This window comes from Pteropus vampyrus, unplaced genomic scaffold (assembly GCF_000151845.1).
Source record: "Pteropus vampyrus isolate Shadow unplaced genomic scaffold, Pvam_2.0 Scaffold47, whole genome shotgun sequence".
In the NCBI taxonomy this organism is placed as follows: Eukaryota; Metazoa; Chordata; class Mammalia; order Chiroptera; family Pteropodidae; genus Pteropus; species Pteropus vampyrus.
Genome location: NW_011888828.1, coordinates 2,272,445 through 2,297,161, shown reverse-complemented (window position 1 = coordinate 2,297,161; position 24,717 = coordinate 2,272,445). Strand labels below are relative to the sequence as shown.

The 24,717-nt window shown below is 36.4% G+C and overlaps 2 protein-coding genes across 9 annotated transcripts in view; one reads left to right on the top strand and one right to left on the bottom strand.

Moving 5' to 3' along the window:
* Positions 1–3,516: 3,516 nt before the first annotated feature.
* Positions 3,517–13,274, bottom strand: TIGD4 (tigger transposable element derived 4). Of its 4 annotated transcripts, XM_023530184.1 has the most exons (3): positions 13,005–13,274; positions 6,078–6,166; positions 3,517–5,906 (listed from the first exon to the last, which is right to left on the bottom strand). In XM_023530184.1, exon 3 carries the CDS (start codon positions 5,361–5,363, stop codon positions 3,825–3,827), a length of 1,539 nt encoding a protein of 512 aa, XP_023385952.1. In that variant the 5' UTR covers positions 5,364–5,906; positions 6,078–6,166; positions 13,005–13,274; the 3' UTR covers positions 3,517–3,824. The 4 variants fall into 4 exon arrangements, with proteins under 4 accessions (XP_023385952.1, XP_011357679.1, XP_023385953.1 ...); XM_011359377.2 differs by lacking the exon at positions 6,078–6,166 and having other exon boundaries at positions 3,517–5,908; XM_023530185.1 differs by lacking the exon at positions 6,078–6,166 and having other exon boundaries at positions 3,517–5,902.
* A 147-nt stretch (positions 13,275–13,421) lies between these two features.
* Positions 13,422–24,717, top strand: part of ARFIP1 (ADP ribosylation factor interacting protein 1) — an 84,589-nt gene continuing 73,293 nt past the window's right edge. For 4 of the 5 annotated variants that reach the window (XM_011359375.2, XM_011359370.2, XM_011359374.2 and 1 more), the window contains exon 1: positions 13,422–13,651. The gene's annotated coding sequence lies outside the window, so the exon portion shown is untranslated. The remainder of the gene's footprint in view (positions 13,652–24,717) is intronic. The other variant, XM_023530189.1, reaches the window with a different exon arrangement.

Here is a 24,717-nt window from a genome sequence, read left to right as displayed (position 1 = left end):
CGCTCACTCGCTCGCTCTCTCTCTCTGTGTGTGTGTGTGTGTGTATGTGTGTGTGTGTGCACGCGCGCGCACGAGGAAGAGGTCATTTGAGCACGTGGGGAGCGACTGTAACCCAAGGGAGAGCCTTCACTATAAATGGACCATGCTGGCACCCTGATCTTGGACTTCCAGCCTCCAGGACTGTGAGAAAATACATTTCTGTTGTTTAAGCATCCCGGTCTATGGTATTTTGTTATGGCAGCCTGAGCTGACTACTACAGTAGTGTGTATATTACTTAGTCCTCCCCCAGACTCTGGGTTGCTTCATAAATTAATCACAGCCCAAGAAAACAGTACAATTGTATAAGCTAATGTGGTGACAGAAAAGGCTACTCCGTGATGAATACTTATTTTATTGAATTGCTTTGCAAAGGATCAACTCAGGAAAAGATTTCTGTCACCTTGTTCTCACATTCAAAATGAAAATAATTTTTTAGTTCTACGGATAAATTGCAGATTTCTGGAAATGCTGGCTTCCCTATTTTATTGCCTAGAAGAATGCCAATAAGAAAATTGTCACTGATGCTTAGGGGCTACAATGTTAATATGGGGGCATATCTGAGAGTAGTAACGAAAGTACCTCTCTAGTCATTCCTCATAGTTGTGGAATGCTTTAGAGTTTGCTAAATGCATTTAACGCAAAATTTTTTTCCATCCTCAAAATAAATTCAAATGAAGGGAGTAAACAGATTCAGAGAAATTAAATGTCTTTCCCAAGGTACCATAAAACTAGGGCTAGATTTAATTTATTCTATTGAAGAAAATTTTTTTCTGAGAACTTATTGTGTGCACACTATGGCCCCCAATCCAGGCCTTTGTCTCCTGTGATCTCATCTCAGCAACTGGTGTAGCTTCTTGGCTGCCTTATGTCAATGCTGTCCTTAGCTCAGGTAGCTCCTGGTGCCTCCAAAGATCCAACCCACCACTGGACTCTGAACCTGCAGGCAGACACATGGTGCTGCCTCCCCTAGGGGGCAAGCCTCTCTCTGCCAGTCTCTTCACAGCCCTTCCTAAGCCAGAATGGAAAAAGGCTTCTTTTGACATCTAGGTGTTTGCTTGGGAAGATCTTCTTCAACTCTCCCTCCCCTAATTTTCTCCTCTTCTCAATTATTCTGCTTTGTGTACAGTAAAAGGGAGGTTTGCAATTTGACCTTAGGTCCAAACGAGAAGCCAGGCAGGCAACATGAAACCCACAGGCCTTGATTTACTCATTGTCCTACTTTATTCTAAACCAAACCTTTCTCTAGTAATTCAGTAGCCATTGGTAGTAAAACGATGCCCCAAATTCAATTTAAGAGTTGTTGCTTGATGAGGAAAAAAAGAAGAAAAAAATTGTTGAAACATCAGGAATTTATAAGGCAAGAAACAATGAAAATAATACCACATTTAATTGAAAAACAGGTGAATTACAAGTCGTTTTTTGAAAAGACCAATGACATTTAGTACCAGCTTTGTGTTAACTGTGTAGAGAGAGGAATGCAGTGTGACTATCTATGTCCTAGGAAAAGGAAATTAAAAAATTTTTTATTCTGAAAATTATTTAAATCTAGATATCTGGTAAACCAGACATAATAGTGTGTAACATCAACAACTTAATAGTTATCTTTGAATTTAAATCTGCAGGCATCTTTTTTTTATTATTTATATAGTAGCCTTACCTTATTTTATCATCGTTAGATTTATTATGCCCCAGATGTAAAAAATGAATCATATCATGTAGGGGAAAAGGAGTAGATGCTTTTAGCACTTTGGAAATATTAAAGTTGTTTTGAATATTTTCAACAGAACTCCTCTGGAGCCTCTGTGTTAGAGCGGTACAGAATTTCCAAATCGGAAGGTATCTTCGTATTTCATTAGTAATGGGGTTCTCAGAAGAGATTTTGTGAATATTGCTATCAGCGTAGATCAACCCAGCATATTCTTAGAAATTCTTCACCCTCAGGCCCCTAAACTCAAGGAGAAAATAACAGGATTTTCTTTTTTTTTAGAGTATAGAAAAGAAGCATTATGGTGTATAGTTAGAGAAACATAGGACTAGGTGACAGAGAACCACTGTGTTTTAGTTTTGGCTTTGAGATTTTAACCAAATCATTTAATATGCCCAGGTTTTTATTTCCCCATTTGTAAAAAAGGAGATAATAATTCTTATGCTATGGAATATCTGGAATTATTAAATTAAAAATATTTGATATCAAAATGTTATGAAGTGCAGAAAGAAATAAAAAATAGGTTGAGGGCTCAAATATGCCAGGTATTGTAGTTATAGGTGGAGCTCAGAAGAGCTTCTTTAGGTCCATGACTCCACCACATCAAATCATTAATAAAAATGTTTTTAATTAAATTTAAATAATCCACATTTTGCTCTCAAAGAAACTTTCTTAATTTTAATATATTTTTAAGGCTTGCTATTATGAAATCTCAAATGCAGAGTAAATCAACAGTGGAAAATAAAAATACTTTCTATAAATGCTTTTAGTTGGCAGACTAATAATAATTTATAATAAAAATAATTGGTATAACATTTTACATTTTTTTCAAAAGACTTTTCAAAGGAGAAAAGTTGGCAGACTAATAATAACTTATAATAAAAATAATTGGTATAACATTTTACATTTTTTTCAAAAGACTTTTCAATAAGTTAAGTAAGCTTACAATTAAAAGTTTAACAACAGAATATTTCTACTGTGTAAAGACTATTTTATGAATATATAGTAAATAATTTCATACAATATTTTAAAATATTCTGTAGATAAAACTTCCTCAAACAGAAATTTAATTCAAAATGTTAACCAAGGTAGGTGGAAGGGATTAAATACATTAGAATATGCTGAAAAGGCACTCAGTTTTCCTGAAAATAAAATTCAGTAAAATCAATAAAATAATTAAATATTATAGATTATAAGCTCCAGCTATTAAAATTAGAAAACCATCTAAGAATGATATAAGATATTTTCTTTTCTAGTAACAGCATGTATTTGCTTTTAAGAGTAGTCTTAACAAAATATAAATATGAGTTTAATAAATGTTTCAATAATGTATTTTTCTATTAGATACACATATACGCATACAAATATTAGTAAGAATCTATACCATCTTCTGGTTATAGCTGACAAACAAATCTGATAAGATTTCTGACCAAAAAAAATCTTTTGTTTGAACTTTTATAGAAATAACTTGAAAATAGTTAAGACAAATTTTTAATCACGTTGGTATATAATTGGGTGAGATTTTATTTTCAGTAGTTTTTCATAATTTCTTATTAGGAAGATAACCCAGTTATAAGAAAATTAAGTAATTTAAAATTAATACTTGATACTTAAGAGCCTACTTAGAATATATGGAATATATGTATTTATAAAAATAAATAAGCAATAATAGATATTTTTTTCTTAGATGAGGTAGTTAAAATATTCTGGAACATAATCTAAACATTAAAAAAAACAAAACAAAGAAAAGAGCAGTCACCAATTCAACCCGTATGAATCAGATAGCTGGAGAGTTTTTTATTTTTGACATATATACCATATGTTTCAAACACAAGGCCTCTGAAATACATTTCTAAGTTCCAAAACCTTGCTAAACTGAAATTCAAATTTTTTGCTTACTTAATCATTGCTTAATCTACATAGGGAACTTTGCTGTTCAGACTAAAGACATTTGCAATTTAACCAAAGATTAGTAGTTTTTCATTTTTTACATTTAAGTGGTATTTTCCCTTTACATATGTCATATAGTAAAATACATCAGGAAAAGCTATTACTCCTCAGATGTTGTACAATAAACAATTACTTAGATGATAATGAGTTAACAAAAATTTCAAGGTCTGCTAAAGAATTATGAAGCCCATCATTCATATCTTGACTTCTAAGAAAATTTTTAAGAGTATCTAAAGCAGTTATTGCCTCAGTTTTTGATGGTAAAGAGAGTTCAGTTCCCAGAGATCCACTATCATCCTCTTCATCAGAAGTACAGAATCCAGTTTCATCTGATTTCCTTTCTTTGGTGCATACCGTATCACCATCCGGTGCCGCTTCACATGTCTCCAAATCATCATCCAGGGCAGCATACTCTTCGATGGACAAACCTTCAGGAAATTCCACTCCTGCTGCTTGGGCATGGGCAACCAAATCCAGACCAGTGTCTATCTCTGCATTTGTCTTGTCACTTTCTCCCTGTTGAGATTTAAATCCTGCATCTTCATAGCTTTTAACAATAGTCTCTGGGGTTACAGCCCTCCAACAGAGATGCAATGTATCAACTGCATCTAGTAGGGAAAACGTAAATTCTTTGCTGCCTTCAACAGAACTTAAAAATTTCTTGATAAGACAATGTCGATATTTGATTTTAAGGCTTTTAATAACACCTTGTTTCATAGCTATAAATTTGGAAGATAAACATGATGGGAAAAATGCTAACTCAATAGACTTTAGGTTCTTAACCTCTGGATGTGCAGGAAAAGAATCAACAAAAATCACCACTCTTCGTTGCTGGGCTTGAAATTTCTCATCAAGCTTCTGCATCCATTGTTCAAATATATCTGAGGTCATCCATGCCATTCTGTTAGCTTCATAATACACAGGCAAAGATTTTATGCCTTTGAAACAATGTGGATTTCTGTTTTTTCCAATGACAAGCAAAGGAAGTTTCTCTGAGCCATCCATGTTTGCCCCAACCACCAGAGTTATTCTGTCTTTGCATAACTTTCCAATTGAGCATGTTTCTCCTTTAAATGCAAATGTATTCGTAGGTAACATTCGATAAAGCAGCCCAGTCTCTTTTATATTAAAAACATTTTTAGGATGATAATCATTTAAATAATAAGGAAGTATGTTTTGGTGCCAGACAGTTGAAGGGTCTACTGATACACCTGTTGTTTCTACAGGTTGAGCTCTAAATACTAAACCATACCTGGATTTAAAGCGATCCAGCCAACCATTACTGCACTTAAAATCATTATGTCCCAGTTTCTGGGCAAAATCATTAGCTTTTAGACGCAGCATTGGACCATTAACTGGTACATTTAGACACTGAGCAATTCGATACCACCTCATTAATGCCTCTTCCAGATCTGTGTAAAAAGCAGTTCTCAGTCTTTTTCTCTTTGGATCAAATCTCAGAGATTCAAAGGCTTCTAGAACTTTGTCTTTATTCTTCATAATAGAAGACAATGAATTTTTCTTTATTCCATATTCAGCTGCAATCTCTGCTTTTTTCTTGCCACTTTCTACTGCATTTATGATGTCGATCTTTTCTTCAATGGATAGACTTTTCTTTTTTTTCACTGTTACAGGCAGAGTTGAGGCATCCACAGAAGCTTCTGCCATTTCAACCAATGCTTATAAAGAGATTTCTCCTCTTCCTGGTATCTGTTTCTTAATTAAATTTCTTTTCCAGTATGACACAAATTGCTGCTTTCTATCCACTTCATATATTAAAAGTTGGTATGTGTTTAATAGTCTTATGCCTTAGGAAATTGATGACTAAATATATTTTCCCAAAGAATCTAAATAAGAAAAGTGTTATATGCAGCTAGAATAGTTTAGAAGAGAAACTTCCTTCTCAGGACCCTGTGCAGCTCAGTTTATAGTTTATTCAGAGTTCCAGAAGTCAAGCTAAAATAGAAATCTCATTATGCAAACCTGTCCAGTCCTGCTGATATATTTTTGGAACTTCAATCCTTTAAGACGATCCATTTTATCCATTTGCAGATTCAAACTCCTATTAATTCTCCACAGAGGGCCTCAGAGATAAGAAGAAAAAGCATTCAAAAATTTTCATGCAAAATGTTACCCATTAATCCCCAAGTCTCTTCAGGGCAGAGAAGAAAATGGTAGAATCCTTCTAGTGTTTGACAGTATATCTTCTGTCTCTTGAAAATGTAAACAAACAAATAAACAACAAAAAAACAACAAGCATTTTTAGTAGTGATATGTCAATTAAATCTCAAAAAGAATATACTAAATAGTTATGCTTTTAATAATAAAAAAATGGAAACGTGTTTCTGAAAATACAATAAGCAAAGCAGGAGAAATGCTTACCTTCTAATGGGCCTCCATAAAAAGCTCTCTACCTCTGCTCTGTGCATTTGAATTCTCACTTGCCTTTGAATACTTTCTAATATATACTTCTGAAATAAACCAGACAAATTTAATCTGTTTGAAATGTGGGCTTACCAAAATTAAAGAACTAAAAATGATGCTGGTTAGATCTTTGGTGGCTATTTTTTACATGAAGTCACAGACTGCCCCCTCCGACTTCTCTAAAAGAAAAACATAGTCAGACAGTAGTCACAAGGCTCAACTTTTAATAGCACATGGGAGACAGCGTCCCCTTTATAGAAGTCTGGTAGAAGATGCTTCACTAAAAGTCAAATCAAATGATTTCATTACATAGTTTAAAATTTTAAATCTTATTCTATTTAAAAGCTTAAAAACCTAGTAACATTTGTATCAATCACATTACAACCGACCAGAAATACTTGACAAAATGCATAGGAAAAAACAAATTATTGAGAGGCTTTAATGAAGAAAAATACCTAGACTAAAAGTAAAGAGAGTAACCATGGGTCTTAACCTCTCAGGACCTCCACTTACCTTGAAATCAAAGGGCTTATAATATAACGACATGGACTTTGGTGCCAGACACACCTGAATTGACAAGTGACTCTGACACTTAGTACTTATATGATCCTGGGTAGTTTCCTTAACCATTTGATCTCAGCTTCCTTATTTGTAAAATAGGGGTTAACTATAGCACCTACCTCATAGGGTTATTTCACATTTAATGGGATTCAATGAGAAAGGGTAAAGCACTCAGCAGAGTATTTAGCACCTTAAAAGGTGTTCAATAAATGTTTGGTGGTGATCTCATCTTATCAGCATTATCTTCCCTCTAATGTCCCTTTGGCTGTGTCAATGTATAAAATTCATATATTTTGCAATATATACTGAGAGCAGAGCTTCTTAAACCAAACAGTACTGTGAGAATAGTCACAGGACTCAGATGGGCTCGTCCCCTACCTTCTCAGGTAGCAACATCTTCTCTATCAGAATCTATAGGCTTTAGGCCTACCACAGGCCAAGGTAATAAGCTAATCTGATGGGGAGGGGGGCATTATTGCTGTGTGAAATAGTGTAGGCATCCATCCCTCTAGTTTTTCTCTCTGTCCTCCCAGGCTCCAATTTGACATATGCAATTTTTTGCACAAAATTTTTTGTAAAAAACTTTATCAAAATTCTTCTGCCTTTGTTGCGCAAATCAAAAAGTAATTTTTATCATAGGAATTTCAACCAATAAAGTAGTTCGTTGTTGTTATTTAAAAAAAAAAATGCCTTAATAATAATTATGATAGCCGAGGCTTTAGTTTCTGAACCGCTTTACTTGGGATATTCCAAACAACTCAGGAGGAAGGTAAAACCAATTTCAGAGCTCATACAGCTATAATGTGGTTAGGTGCAGTCTGGAATCCAGACTTTCTAATGTCAAGTCTACCATTCCTTTCCTCGAACCACGCTGGTGTGGCCTCCTGTAATAACAGTTACACATTCTATGGCCACAGCCCCAGCCAAGTCAGCATTTCTAATGCAGATCCAAAAAAAAAAAAAAGGGGGGGGGCAATATCAGGCCTCCATAGCAGAATAGGCCATTAGGAATTCTGTGAACACAAATAGTAACCTATGGAGGGCTGACCTTTCTACATAAGTAATATTTGACCATTCGACTAAAAAAAAACCCAAAAAACAAAAAAACCAACTTGCTCATATATGGAAACTCCTGTACATTTTTCTGTAATTTCCTAAAAATCTACAATTATTTCAAAATAAAAAATTTAAAATATCTTGTTCTTACTAGGAAGATACCAACCTTCAGAAATTAAGGTATCAAGAACCAATTTTAAAGAAAAGACTAAACCAAGCAAAACTACTCTTCAATCTCCCAACTTTTCTCTCTCTCCTTTCTTTTGTTCTTCCCTGTCTTCTTTTCTTCCTTTTTCTCTTCTGCCTTATTTCATTTGTCAGAAACTCTACCATCTCAAATAACAAGGATTATAGAAAAAGTAACTTGAATTTCCCTTACCTCATCCCAAATAAAGCAATATAATATACATAATCAGAAACTACTGGTTTTCTTAATCAAATTAAAAATAGTCATATGTTTATTTGGGAAGATATTATGTTTTTTCTGATAGTTAATGGTATATGTTTCCTTCCAAAATGGTTGACAAAGCTATAATTTTCCATGATAAGATATATCTTTATTCCTGAAATGACCACATTTCTTATGACAAATCAGGCAATCTAGACTTTTTTTTCTAGAGAAGAAAAAGCACTTACTGCTTAAATCAACGAAGCTGACACTTTCATTTTCCCTTTGTGTAAGGTCTGGCATATACATACATACATATATGAAGGCATGGCACAGCTAATATTTCTCAGAAGTACGCATTCTCTCAATTAAGCTCATAAATCATTCTACCCCTTGAAAATATTACAGCAGAGAAATTCTGTACTACATGTTAGGGACTATTTCCTCTATGTGAAGAGAATAAAAACAGGCGTTCTCTAAAAAAGACTGACCAACTGAACCCCAAATAAAGAAAACAATGGTCAACTCTACTGGTACTAAAATAAATGTAAATCTCTTTTCAAAACAAGAGATACCTTTTTGTTTTTTGTTTTTGCCTATCAAAATAGTAATATCTAGTGTTTGCCTATCAGAATGGTAATATCTAGTGTTTGCCTATCAGAATGGTAATATCTAGTGTTTGCCAGAAAGCAGTAACATAGGTTACCAGGAGGCACATAAATTGGTACAAAGCTTACAGAGGGCAAATTAGCACTATGATACAAAAACCTTAAACATGTACATAACTTTTATCCAGCAATGCCATATGTAGGGTATTATCCCAAAAGAATAATTATAAATATAAAAATCTAGCTTACAAATGTATTTGTTTTCTATTGCTGCCGAACAAATTACCACACGTTTAGTGGCTTAAAACAACAGCCATTTATTATCCCACAGTTCTGTAGGTCAGAAGTGCAGGTGGTATGTGTAATTTAAGAACAAAAGAAATGAACAAACAAAATAGAAACAAACTCATTGATACAGAGCACATTTTGATGGTTGCCAGATGGGGGGTGGGGGCATTTGGAGGGGTAGGTGAAAAAGGGGAAGGGATTAATAACCACAAATTAGCAGTTACAAAATAGTCATGCAGATATAAAGTATAGCATAAAAAATATAGTCAATAATATCATAATGACTATGTATGGTGTCAGATGGGTACTAGATTTCTTGGGGTGATCACTTTATAAGTTATACAAATGTCTAATCACTATGTTATACACCTGAAACTAATACACTATTGTATGTCAACTAGAATTGAAAAATAAAAAATTATTTTAAAAAAAGAAGTTCAAGTGGGTTCAACTGGGTCCTCTGCTTAGGGTCTCACAAGGCAGAAATCAAGATGTCAGTCAAGCGGGACTCTTATCTAAAGGCTCTGGGGAAGAATCAGCGTCTGAGCTCATTCAGGTTATTTACAGAATTTAGCTCCTTGGGATGAAGGACTGAGGTTCCTGCTTTTTTGCTGGCTGTCAGCAGAGATGCTCTCAGCTCCTGGAGGCCTACATCAGGTGCTTGCCCGTGGCTCTCTTCATTTCAGCAATAGAGAACCTTCCTCTCTCACATTTCCAATCTCTCTGACTTCCTCTGCTGCCACCAACAGGAAAAAACTCTCAGTTCTTAAAAGGCTGATTTCAGGCTCACTCAGATGATCTCTTTTAACTCAAAGTCAACTGATTACTAACCTTAATTACGTCTGCGAAATCTTTTTTGCACATAATATAACATAAACATGGGAATGACATCCTGTCATGTTCACAGGGGAGGGAATTATATAAGGTGAGGGTCATTGGAAGTCATTTTGGAATTCTACCACACTAGACTATTCCTCATATTATCGTTTCGTAATTATAGACAAAACTGGAAATAACTTAAATGTGTAACCAAATGTATTAGGTAAATAAATTAAAGAAAATCTGTATGCTAAAATACTACTGAGTCACAAAAGGAGACTATTTAATGATGAGAAAAATTCCATAATATATTAAGTGAAAAAAGCAAAATACAAAATTGTATGCCAACAAATACAACATGTACTGAAAGTTGCATGAGGCCAGAGGCTCATGGCTCTTCCTGCAGTGCTTAGTGCTCAGCAGACAGAAGGTTCTCAATAACAATTTGTTAAATGAACGAAGAAAAAATATATATGCATAGAAAAAAGACATTAACCAAAATGTTGAATGTTAACTCTAAGTAATGAAATTATGAATAAGTTCAGTTTTTTCTCTTTGTAGTTGAAACAATTTCTACTCTTATGTTTTACTCATTCTACTATTCATGGGCTTCTTTGAGTGACCCATTAATCAGTATCTTCTAATCAAGAATTTGTTTCCAGAGAATTACACTGTGCAATCAGTAACTAAATCTCTCTCCATGAAAAGGGAGCTGTTGATAAAGAGTGATGAAATTATTGCGATATTACCAGAACTCCCCTAGAAAAGCTCTGAAGGTAGCAGCTTCCTCTTTCTCTTGAGGAAATAATATAGATAAGAAGTATACAGTATTCCACAGCTAAGGCAAAGAGAAAAGGGCGCAAGCATATTTACTTCATTCAGAAAGGAGTATTAACAATGTCCTTTAACCTGTTGCCTCTGTTCCTTCCTGCTCTATAAATGAAAGACAGGCTACCAAAGTTCCCTACAAGCCAAATGAATAAATGGTACCTGATTTTTTTGAAAGCTGAATAATAGCCAATAATAATGCAAAGGTAAACGAGTAGAAAATCTCCTTGTCATAAGCACATATGATAAGCGGCTAGTCCTTTTTTCTTACCTCTCCAAACATAATTGCCAACTGAGAGAAAAGTAGTTATTGTCTATTCTTCCTAAAAAGAATGGGCCACAGAATTCCCCAAGTTCTAGAGAAGGAAGAAAGGAAAGAAGGAAGGAAGGAAAGAAAAAGAAAAAGGAGGGATGGAGGGAGAGGAAGAGGGAAAAGAGAGGGAGGGACGCAGGGAGAGAAGATAAAAAAGTCTTCATCTAAGCAGGGTTAGGTTTAAAATAAGATCTTTTAGTTAATATGAAAAATGTTCTCCAAATCCAAAGAATACCTGTTACTGCTTCGCTTTTCCCTAAGTGCATAGAATTTCACTGTTTTCCACCACCAATCGAAGTCATTTCCAGTGTTTTCTTCTAGCCAATTTACATTCTAATTTCCCTTGGGGCAGCAGAAATCACGGGGAGATTAATCCTGTGCACAGCCTTGCACAGCATAACACTGTGTGTGAAGACTGACCATGTACAGTACCAGAATCACACGACTAAAAAGTACCTAAAAAGATTACTAGCACCTTCACCAAGCCGAAGTTAGTATTAGTTCCAAGTGGTTCCAAGTCCATCAGAATCTCTATCAGAATCATCAGCTGCTTCTAAGGAAACCATTCAGCTAAGGACAAATAATTAAAGTAAGTGTCCACTTCCTAATATAAAAAACACTTGAATCTAACAGACTAATAGTTAGACTAACTGTAGTGCAGCTACGCATTTCCAAACTCAAGACAGCTAGCAGGAATCCTTAAGGCACCAGCCAGCTCAGTTAGGTACACATTCAAGCACCACTGAGCACTGCCAAGCACCTCCTCCTAGCCACCTTTTTGAAATTCTAAGAATAACACTTGTACTTAGTTACTAAATTCCATTCTGTTCCTATACAATAAGAGCAGTAATTACGTTAATTGGGATCGTTTTCTTATAATTGAGAAGACTAACAGGATGGCTTTGAACAGAAAAGTCCACAGTAAGCTATAGAACTGAACAGTCTGAGTGAATTGGCATATGCGTATGCTCTTTTCTTTTAAGGATAGAGCCATTAAGGGCCCTTTATACACAAATTTATGTCTGGGGATTTCAGTACTGTTTTTGTCAGAGGAGATTTCCTGGAGATCTCAGACAATAAATATATTGTTATTTCACTTTTTTAACATTCGTGGTGTCATAGATATTTACTATTTACGTGTATGGGGAAGATATATATACAGGGATATACTGTTCACTGGGCTGAAACTCCCTAGAAATTTGTAGAGGCAGAGTTCTGCCTTTGGGCACTTATGTATTAAAAATGTCAACTAATGTGACAAGTAAAGGCAAGTGAGAAGTACGGTCTAAAAGAGGGTAAATTCCACGGAGTTCAGTCACCCTTCATATTTCTGTACGTGAAATGGCGGTAAAAATGAGCATCCACGGCTGTCAAAAGAAAAGCAGTCCAGAACTTTGAAGTGAAACGTGTGTGGATGGATTAACTGTCTGTACCGTATGTAAATGAGCTTCAGGTATGTCTAGCACCACTGCTGAGCCATACATTCTCTCCATTCAGTGCTGGGGCTAGGGAGAGTACCCGAAGGACAGGTTTGGGTCCCAACTTAGGAAACTTCAAAGGACTCTGAGAGAAGAAATTGTTCAGCGGTTTCTGTAGACAGGGCAGCGATCTACTTAATAACGGGGCGAGCAAAGAAAGCAGAAATCAGTTGTCTGGATAAAGAAAGAGGAGCACGAAAGAAAAGTATCGGGGATCCACTGTCAGTGGGCGAGCAGAGCAGAAAGTGATCACAAAGACAGAGCAAGTAACAAGAATGCAGGGATGCTGGGCGTGGGGGTCTGGTCTTCCTGAAGGGGGTGGGCGCGAGTGACGTAGGCGGAAGGGGGCTCTCCAGGCACTGAGGGAGCAAGGACAAGGCGCCCGCATCCCGTTTGCTCCCTTAGCTGCGCATTCCCTCCACCCTCCCATCCCGCGAGGGGCTGGAATAACCTCCGTGCTCTCCCGCAGCTGAGAAAGCTTTGGCTCTCCGGTGACATGCGTGGCGGTGAGCTACGTCCACCTCCACCCACCCGCCACCGGCTCACCGTCTGTCGGGGGGACGCCTAACGCGTGAGGCTGGGGTGAGTGAATGAGAAAGAAGGGATGCTGGGGACTCCTGGAGACCTCCGACCACTCAAGATCAGGCCCGCGCGCCCTTCCGCAAGCTCCCAGCTCTGGCGGGTGTGTCGGAAACCTCGCACACACCCCTCTGTGATTCCGCGGCTGTCAGTAAATTACCCGGGCAACGGCACCGGCGGAGCCCCGGATGTGGTTGCTAGGGCCGCAGCGGAGGGGAGGGGCCGGCCTCCCGGAGATGGGTGGGGAGGCCTCGTGGGAGGTGCGCTGGCACCATAGAGACGTGGCTGGGCCGGGCGCGATTGAGAGAGAGAGAGGCCATCCAGGGCCACAGACAGCGCTACTTCCGGTCTCCTCACTTCCGTCTCCGCTGCTTTCTGTGTTGGTGTCGTAGGCCGGCTTGGGAGGCCGCCGGTCTGTGCCCTCGGCGGTTGGTCATTGTGAGGCTGTGACAGCTGCAGTTGATTCCCGCCCCCGAGGAGCCGAGGTCCGTGGGGGAGGGGAAGAAGGAAAAGTCCCAGGTCGCGTTTCCGCTTATTTCTTAGCTTTGAGACGATTCCAGAGCTGCGGCAAGGATAATCCTCGACGTGAGAGCTGCCGGCTTCCCAGGCGACAGGTGAGAGCGGAGCTGGCCCACCTGGGAAGAGGCCGGGAGAGACTAATCTGAGGTGGTTGGCGGTAGTGGACACGTTCCTTTGGGATTCCGTACTTTCACATGGCACTTTTATCCTTGGTCTGTGGCACATCTGCCCAAGTATTCGGCCTTTGGTTTCTGTCCCTTCGTTTTTCCTATCCCCCTGAGTATGTCCCCTTTTCAGGGCGGTACCCTTCTTTTCCTGCATTGGGTGGGAAAAGGAGTTACAGGATCCAAGTCCTTTTCGACTGTCTCGGACCTTCAGGTTTTGTGTCCAGCCTTTATTGCTCTCCTTTCCCTGCATCCTTCATTTCCTCTTTCCCGCAGTGAGAGGAAGAGAGATAGTGAGAGATAGTGATAGTCCCTCCGAGAGATTCATCGGGCAGTGGTGCAGGGAGGAGTCTTGCTTATGAAATGTCCCAAGCCTGAGTGTGCTTGTGGGGACGTCCAAGGAGTGCTGGAGTTTGGGAAGGAAGTTGTGCTGTCGTCTTCTCGTAGGTTCCTCTTTGCCAAGTTACTACTGTTTACGTGTCTAGGAAAAGGAAAGAGGGTTTTTGTTTGTTTGTTTGTTTTAAGAACAGTTCCTGGATGCTTTTTCCTTTTATTTTATTATTACTTCCTGTGTTTTGTTTTCTCCCTCTTGAGCCCTTTGATCTAAAAACGTTTGTAGTTTTCACTTCCTGCAAATTCTTTAGCCATCACCTTTTAGGATTTCTGTTTCCCTCCCTTAGTTTTCTCCTAAAGTATATTATTTCTCTAACTTGGCTCTTATTTGATCAAGAAAAATGGAAGATTTGCAAGACTTTCCACAAATTTGTGCTTTCACATGCAAGGGTGTGTTCACGTTTGCCGTTTAATTAAGTTCATTGGCATGGAACTATGCACCAGAATTGGTTCCCTTGAACCAGTCCTGTGTTAAGGCTGCAGGAATTGGCCATTTCATTGCTGCTATCTGAGAGTGATTACAACACACTATATGCTAGTACTGTTTTAATTCCACTTTTCCGTTTTTCCTGTTTGTTTTCCTTGCTCAACATGACTAACAGCCTCGTCCAACCTCCATGTCTAACACTCATTATCTGAGAAAATAGAAGACATTTCTAATCTTGTTTTATTTTCTAGATTAAAATCTATGCCTCAGTTTCTCTTTTAAATTGTTATATTATCTTAATTCTGGGTTATGTCTTGGGGTCCATCGTTTATGGGATCTGTGACTTATCCCCAACCCTAAAATTATGTGCAAAGTTTTGGGGGGTTAATTTAAATTGTTAAATTATCTTAATTCTGGGTTATGTCTTGGGGTCCATCGTTTATGGGATCTGTGACTTATCCCCAACCCTAAAATTATGTGCAAAGTTTTGGGGGGTCGGGGGAAGTCCATTCTTTTTATCAACCTCAAAGGAGATATATAATACATATATATATATAAAAAACCACATCTTAGTGTCTTATTGAAGTAGATGAAAACTTTTTTCAAATTATAAATAGCTTGTTTGGGTAGAGTAGAATGCAGAGATTCTAGCTTTATACTGAAATCTTTCCAACTACTTCAAAATGTTGGTGTTTCTAAGTTCCTTCCTACACCTAGAGAAGGAAATGAGTGCCTGCTTTAGTTCCTGATTTGTGGTTTTGTGGTTTCTTTTTAGAGATAGCTGTTTGTGGCCAATGCCGTGAAGATCCAGGATTTATAATTTACTATGTTTATTACTTTTTAAATACATATTAAATATCACCAACCTGCTAGGTATAGTTCAGTATAAAATATTTAAATTCTGGTTGTACTTTGCTTTCATTTTCTTGTTTTTCACTTGAGGCATCTACTCTGGGCTTTTGCTTTGCTAGAAAGGGCAAATAAGATGTTTCAGTAGTGTGGTCCATAAGCTTTATATTGCTTCTTATCTTGAAATCCCCTTTCTCTCCATTCTATATTAGGTATATTAATAATTGTTCTCTCTTGTGAATAAGTTAGTAACCTTCCAAACTTTATATAGATTTAGAGTGCATATTTGAATTTACTGATTTGGTTGTGAAGTGTTTGTTCATCAAGGATTGAAATTCTAAATGTTTGACACTTGTTTCATAAAATGTTAGAATTCGAAGAGACCTATACAGCTCATCAGAATCCATAGAGAATAACCAGTTTCTTCTGTCTAGCATCCTTACTTGGAGGATCACAAAGCATAACGTTATAAGGTGTAGATTATGCTAAATTGGTTTCCTTCTAATGTAATGACAAAGTCAGAAGATAGATTATATCTAACACCATAACAACAATTAACATTCTATTGCTTACTGTGTACCAGGTATTATGCTAAGTGCTGTACACGATTACTTCATTTAATCATCTCAGCAACCTTAAGGTAGCTGAAATCCCCATTTTTACAGATGAAGAAACTAAATGATTAACTGAAGCTAAAGGAACCTGTTCAGAATTATACTGGTGGAGCCAGGATTGAACCTAGGTTGCCTGACTCCACTCTGAGCTCCTAGCTACTCCTCTGGACTGCTTCTACCATATTTCCTTTACATCTTTTTTGGCATGAGTTGGGGTATCTCACCTGACTTTTTAATCAGACATTAAGAAGATGTTTTCCTTTATTAATCTTCAATGGAACACCTCGTTGAATGTCATATTGAAAAGTAGGAAAGGAAGGAAATTTGGAGCGTTATTAATAGAATTTTCCTATGGGAATGGTTATAAATCTGTATGTATGTAGGGTGTGTATGTGTGTTATGAGATACGAGGAGTGGAAAATATGAAAATAAAGGTTTTAAATAATATACTCGTCATTGTGAGAATCTGGATGTATGCATACGTTCCAGAATGATAAATTTGGGGTGGAGTAAGGAATAAATTCAGGATGGAAGAAGGAGTAAATTCAACAGAGAATTTAAGATAATATGACTATAGATGAAAAAATATATGTACTTCCACATAATATGGAAGATAATAAATTAGGAACCATGGCAATCTAAAAGTCACATGTACACAAGCATTAGTTCTCAGATGTATAAAAAAATATATAAAACAAAAGAATCTGAAATGATCTCGTTATCTTGGGTCTCTACTAACTTTAGGCAGTCATGGAAGCCACTCAATAGCTCTTGCAGATTTTCAGCTTTTCTCTACAAGATAAAAGTATACATATGTTTTTCTCTTTCTTCCCTCCATTCCCCTCTCCCCCATCACTTCTAAACCTTTGTCTTAGGATGGTTATAGGCAGATGTTGCTGGAAATTGCTCAAATCTTTTGTAAAAATATGGCAATATTTTGCCATATTATCACTAAAGGGGTTTTATTGTGTTTCATTTTTGTATATCTGTGATAGCATTGAGCTAGCAGCTCTTTGATGTTCAGGCTTGATCCCCTTTGATCCTTTGGGTAACTGACAGACACACTGTCTTTGGAGCAAGAGCGTAAGACCAGCAGAGTTGATGGTGAGACCTAAATCATCCAGAGGAGGGAGTAAGTTGGCCAACTCGTTACTGCTAGCATGAGATAGTGTTTTAAAGCAAGTTTTCCAAACTTTTCTGTATCAAGGCACACACGGAAAGTGGTTGTATTTGTATGATGGACTATTACCAAGCCCTCCCTGGCTTCCTGAAGGCTGAGAGAGGGTAGGGTGGCGGCATTAATATTTCAGCAGATCTATAATCCATTCTTGGTGCACTAGTTGGAAAGCTTTGCTCTAGAGAAGAGGAATATGTTGTTCTTTGTTTAGTACCTTCTGTTTATTTAGCATATAGTAATTTGCAAAGCACTTTCACATATATTCTCATTTTATTTTTACCCCAGTCATGTCAAGTAGGTAGAGCTGATAACATCACCATGTTAGAAATGAAGAAATTGAGATTTTAGATAAAGTGCTTTGTATGAGGTCACATACCTAATAAGTGATGGGTCGGGAATTCAAATCCTAGGTGGAAAGAATCCTTAAGTGTTAAACCAGTGGCATGTGACCTCCAGGATGGCCAGGACCCTATGTGTTATATTTCAGAATGCTTCCTTCAGCATCTGAGGCAGCTTTAGGCACATAGAAGTCCATTTATCGAGTGCTCCTCTGGCTAGGCACTTTATAAATGCTACCTGTGTGTTAGAAATTGTTATTTTCTGTTAGCAGTTGAAGAAACAGGTATAGAAACCAGCAGGAATAATTAGCTCAAGGTCACCCAAGTAGTAACAGGAGAACCACAAGACCCATAACCAAAGTTGCTTGACTCCAAAGCTTGTACTCTTTTCACCATAGCGACTAAATGATTTAACAACATCGCAGGTAGAGATTGGATTCCATAGAGTGTATGACATTAGTGGCAAGAGGGTGACGATGACAGTGGTGAAAGGGAGATAGGCAAGTAGACTATTAAATGTTTATTTTTAGCAGTTTTGAGATAGAGTTCTAGAAATGATGGCTGTCTATTGGGATTTCCGGGGTATTTGAGAATGGGTGTGGAGTAGAAGAGAAACGGGCTAAAATTCGAAGAGAGTAACGGGTCATTGCTGCTACAGGTACGACTAAATGGTGCTATATATGGTTAATGTTAATTGTAGATTATTTCTTAAAGGTAAGCTTACAGATTATTTTTATTTTCTTTCCATATTTCCTAATTTTTCTGTATGATATATTAATTACTTTTAAAATTAAAATTATTTTAAATTATACAAGCAATATATTCAAATAATATAAATTCAAATAATATAATAAGCAGATGGATTGGTAACTTCTACTTCTCTAATCCCTCTGTTCCCACACCCACTCCCAGTGAATTCACAAGGTAGTTGTTGGGGGTTAGGTGAAATACCTGAGGAAGCTCTATACCTGCAATAATACTGTAGCCACTGGCCACATGTGGCTATTTAAATTAGTTAAAAATAGGATTTAAAAATCATTTCCTTGGTCGTCACACCAGGCACATTTCAAGTACTCAGTAGCCACATGTGTCTAGTAGTTACTTCATTGGACAGTGCAGCTATAAAACATTTCCAACAACATTGGCCAGTCCTGCTTAAACTTTAAAATATGTGATTAGTGACATAATTACTATATACTATTGAACCAAGATTTAAAAAATTTTTGTCTCCCCACAGTGCCCAGTTTTTGTTTTAGCTGAAAAGATTATGGCCATGGCCTCTCTCCGCTTTTTGTTTTAACTAAATTCAGATGGTCAAAGTCTAATGTTTTTCTTGGGTATTTGGGGATTATAGTTAGCTGTCTTTCTAGGATGTCAGCTTTTCTAAGAACATGAGTGTTTTCTATTTCCTTGGAGCTCTAGACCTGTGTATTTTGCTTTCCTAGTTGGCACTGTCTCTTGAATATGTTAAAGGTATCTCAAATATAGTATGTCTAAAACTAAACTGATTTCACCCCTTATTCCCCACAACCTCCCCCAAAATGTTGGCCTTCTTTCTTTGTTCCTTATTTCAATGAATGACCTCATTATCTTTCCAGCTGTAAAATTCAGAAAACTAGGCGTGATTCTTAATAACTCCTGTCCCTGACACATCCAGTCTGTCAAGTTCTATTAATCTTACTTTTTAAGTATCTCTTGAATCTGTCTACTTCTTGCCATTTCCACCGCTACCGTTTTAGTTTGTTACCATCATCTTGCCTGAAATTTCTGTAGTAGCCTCCATTCTTGTCTGCCCACTTGTATTATCCATCCCTCTCTAACCCATTATCCATCTTGAAGGCACAGTGACTTATTTTGAAATGCACATCTGATTATCATTCCCTGCCACTTCCTCCTCCATCTTTTTATTACTTTCCATTGCTTCTAGGGTGGAAATGAAACTCCTTAACAATGCTTAACTTAGCCCTCTAGCCTCATCTTTTACCATGTTCTGCTTAATTCTCCTCTTCACCAAGCTGACCTTCTTTTGGTCCTTTGTACTTGTCTTGCTCCTTGCCATTACAGGCCTTTCCTCGCATATGCTTTTCTCCTTGTCTGGACCACTCTTTCTTTACTTTTACCGCACTTGTTAGCTCCTAGCCATCCTTCGTACCTGAACTGAGGTTTTGCTTCCTTAGAGAATACTTTTAATCTCCCAGAGTAGGTAGTAACATCATACATTCACAACAGTTGCCATTTGCATTTATTTGCGATCGTGGGATTATTTTTTTCTTCCACTGCCTCCGAAACGCTGTGAAGATGAGGACCACATCTTTTTTTTTTTTTTGGCTCATTATTGAATCCCTAAGACCTAGCTGAGTGCCTCACACCTAAATATTGATTGAATTACAAAGTTGATGTTATTAAAGATTTCAGTTCATGGATTTTTGCAATATAGGATTTTTAATATTAATATTTATAAATACAGTAGTTAAAATAATAGTAGTTAAACTTCCAGTTATACTGTTTTCCCAAGTACATGAAAACATTTTAATGATATAATTTTATATTATTAATTATTGAAAATAATAATTATAAAATATAACATAGTATTCTTAGATTATTTTTTAATAAACTCATATTTTAAAACAATATTGGATTTGCAGAATTATTACAGAGATAGCATAGAGATTCTTGTATATCCCTCTATTATTAACGTATTATGTTGGTGTGGTACATTTGTCACAATTCATGAATTGATATTCATACATTATTATTAATTAACATGTGTTCAGATTGCCTCAGTTTTCTCCTGATGTTTATATTTCTAGGATCCCATCCAGGATTTAGTTGTCATGTGTCCTCTTAGTTTCCTATATGCCTTGTTTTTGATGACATATTTATAGTTTTGAGGATTATTGGTCAGGTATTTTGTAGACTGTCCCTCAATTGGGATTTGTCAGATGGTTTTCTCATGATGAAACTGGACAATGTGTTTTTGGGAGGAAGACCACAGAGGTAAAGTGCCATTCTCATCATATCAAAAGTAAATACTGTCAGTATGCCTTACCACTGTTGATGTTGACCTTCATGGCTTGAGATAGTGTTTGTCAGGTGTATGCATTGTAAAGTTATCTTTTTCCCCTCCTATTTTTTCACACTGTACATTTTAGAAGAAAGTCACTATGAGAGGCACACACTTAAGGAGTGAGAAGTTATGTTCCACCTCCTTAACAGTGGAGAATATTTTGACTTCTGCAAGGAAGATTTGCCTCTTGCCTGCCACTTATTAATTTATTCAGTCATTTATATATATATCAATAGCGACTCATGGATATTTATTTTACACTTTGAGTTAAAATACTTTACTTATTTTGTTGGTCAGATTGTTTCATCTTTGACCATTGGGAGCTCTTTCAGTTGATTCCTATATTCCTTTGACATATCCCCATCCTTGTGAGTTTTTTATTGTTGTTTTATTTTTTTTAAGCACCTTCTTACTTTCTGGCACTACAAGATGGTCCAGGCTCATCTTGTATATTTCCTGCCCCAGTCCTAGAATCTGCCAGTTCTCCAAGGAGTGCTGGTTCCTTTTATTGAAGATTAGTATTAGAAACCAAGATCTGGGTATATGTGCTTATTATTGCTGTGGTTGCTTCTAGGAAGTATAAACTAACTCATGAATGTACATATCTACAAATATTTCGATATCTATCTATTTATATTAAGCTTTATTCTTTAATCTAAGAATAGATTAAAGAATAAAGCTTTTTCTATTGAAAAAAATTACCTGTGAGTATTGAAGTGTTTGTTTTAGATAGTTTTGGGAATTTAGTAACAGAATTAAAGTAACTCTCCAATTCTCTTGGTTCGCTTCACTGCTCATGTCCTTAAATTTAGGTAGCCATCTATGAAGAATGAGGCCACAGTACACCGAATAATTCAGAGTTTATTTACAGCTAGTTTTCTTTTGGGGAGTAATTTAGTTTTTAGAGTCTTATCATTTTACTTCTCATTAGTTTCTCTGTAACACAAACTGGTGGGGAAAATAAAAAGATTTCTTCAGTTAATGATGGTGGGGATGGGAATAGGTAAATATCTGTTAGGTTGATTTTTAAATTGTTTCCTATTACTACATATAATTGAGAATTATGTGTGTTTTGCTAAAGCTTTCTACTTTTGAATTATCTAGACTAATGTGTTTATCATAATGAGCAACCTGAACTCAATATATCACTATTTAAAAGGACTTATAGGTGTCTAGCAAAATAGCTTTTGCAGATACCAGGCAGTTGTTGACATAAAGACAGAAGCATAATGTAAATGATTCTTTATTATCTTATTTCTTTTTATTTGGTTATTCTACTTATGAAACGAAATGTAATGTACTTTGAACTTACTGTTTTGCAAACCATTTTCAGTTCAATATCATTTGCATTGGACAGCAGGGAGAAAGGCTTTCCTATTTAAAGACAACTACCGTCATAAAAAACAAAATTATTTTAAGTTTTAACTAAACCTGAAAACTTCTGTATTTTGGGTATCATTTTTCAAATCTAAACATATATAGTTACTTAATGTAGTCACTGTGTGTTTTAACTCTAGATATTTTATCGTAAACAAGTCAGTTCAACTTGAAAATTAATATTGAATTGTAAAATTAAAACAAATCTTACCAGTCTCTTCCTGTTTATTCATGAGTGAGAAAAGATAGACATATTCCAATGGAATGAAAGAAATAGAGCCACTTTCTTTAATCTTTAGCCTGCTAACCAGTATCTAATATCAATGATGTAACAGTCTAAAGAAACTAAGCAAGTTCAGCTCAAAGCAAGCCCAAGTTTTGCTACCTTTTGCCTTAAGATTTCTTTATTTACTGCGTTGGCATTGTCCTTGACAGTCAGAACTCCTTGGTCCCATATATCATATTTATGATGCTTCTCCAGCTTTTTTACTGAAGTACCCAGAAAGAATAACCCTTCAGATATTTCTTTGGAAATTCATATATTTCATCAAAAAATTCAAGTTATTTCTTAGAAGACATATGTGTATCATTTTATTTAAGTTAATTTTGCTTTAGATTCCATAATACCATGCTTATTTTAATAAGGGAGTGTAAATTGTCATTCCAGTATGATGTACTGTGTTTATCCTATTTATGTCTGACCTGTTTATATCTGCCTTCAGGTGCCTTGAGCATACCATTTCAGACCCTCTGTGATATGTGGGTCCCTTAATTTGAAAAACTCATGATTTCTGTTCATCAAAGTTAATCCCATACCTAGATCTTTTAGTATTAAACTTCTGAGTGTTTAACTCATTGGCATCATGGAGACTAAATACAATTTGTTTTCTAGTACTCATGGAGCGATATGTTTCTCTTATGTTCCAAGATCCTGGCAAATCGAGTACCTCTTGCCTTCTTTTCCCTGGGTCCTAGGAAGATCCTGAATGCATTTAAGAGTTGTGGGGTATAGAATACTCCTTCATTAAATTATGGTTAAAGTTCTTATATAGTTTCCCTTTGGGTAGATCTAGTTTGTTCAGTTTGTAGAAATGAGAATGTGATTTTGATCATAAAATAAAAACAGCTCCAAACAGTAGGATGAATTATAAACTTCAGGTGATATTATTTATTACTTATGCATTTTTTTATAAGTGCTAATTAGTAATTCACTTTATAGGTCGTTAGTTCTTGCACTCATCAGTCAAGGAATACCTCCGGCTGATTTAAGGTAGAGTCTCAGAGATGACTTAAGGCGTTTTTGGCCTCCTATATAAACCCACCTGAATGGCCTGACCATTAGTGGTAGTTTGTAATAGTAATTTATCATTCTGTTTTGAAGACAGTTTTTTAAAGATAACTGTGAATTTATGCAAAGATCAGAAAACATTTTAAACAGCACAAATAACAAGTCATTAACTTTTTAAATCTTGTCATTACTCATGTATGTTATCAAAGTTAAAAACAACAAACTTTTAAAAAATAAATGTAAAAAGGTCAGAGCCTTTAAAGAATGAGTGAAACACAAATTTAGTACTTATCTCTGTAATTCTCAGAAATTTGATTCTGTATTTCTCTGTCTGCTAGGGATTACTTGATCTTTTCTTGATCTGGATGATGATGATACATTTTCCTAAGTGGTGGTACTGTTTAATCCAGGGGAGCAGATGATAACTCCTATTTCACAAGAAAGTAGAAAACAGCAAAAATGAACTGCCTTAACTTTCTTCCGTTTTCCATTCCACTCTTCGCTCTCCATGGTTCCTTCCTCCTTTCATTCTTTCCTCAGTATAGAAGATTGCCTCCTTCTGATGTGTCCTTCTCAGTGTTGTGTATCAGTGGGATTATGACATCATATGTCTTCCTACTGGTGATTACTATCACTTAGTTAAGCTGGCTCTGTTGCATTTCTTCACTGTGAGCTGTGATTATCTTTACTTACTATCTTTCTCTTTCTAGTAGATAAGTACTTTGTGGGAGATGCTTGGAGATTATGTAAATCCTACTTGTCCTCAAACTTTAACCTCTAATTTTAGTGTTCATCAGTAGATCTTGGCTGCAACATTTATTACTGTGATGTTTGCCTGATGGTGATGCTCTTTGCCTCTTTTTATGTTTCGTAATTGAGATTTTGTTGTGAAGCAGAATTGTCTCTTTACTCTCATTTACTTGATTATTTATATCAGTATGGGCTCATTAATATTTGCTTTATTTTATGGGTTTAAATCCAGTGCTATCATTTATTTTGTTGCTCGATTTGTTTCAGCCTTGGCTATTAGGGACTCCTTTATGTTGACTCCTGTGTTCTTTTGACAAGCTCCCCCCCTTTTTTTTTTTGAAATTTTCCTTCCTTTTTGACACAAGAAAATGTTCCAGACTCATCTTGTATTTCTCTGCCTCAGCTTTACAATCAGCTGTTTCTCCTTAAGTGGTGGTTCCTTTGATTGGAGAATGGTGTTTAGAGACCAGGATCTGAGCATTATTGCTGGGTATCACTTCTTCTAGGCCCTCTCAATGAACAAAGCTGGGAAACCTGTACATACCCATACATATATGTGTGTATATAATACACACACGCACGCACACACTAAAAACCATGAGTTTAAACTGATTAACTGATTCCAGTCTGGCACCATAGATTTTATTTTAGCATTTCTTCTTTTTTTGTTTATAACAGTGAAAAACCTAGTTCTCAGTATCTACATTCTATTTATTT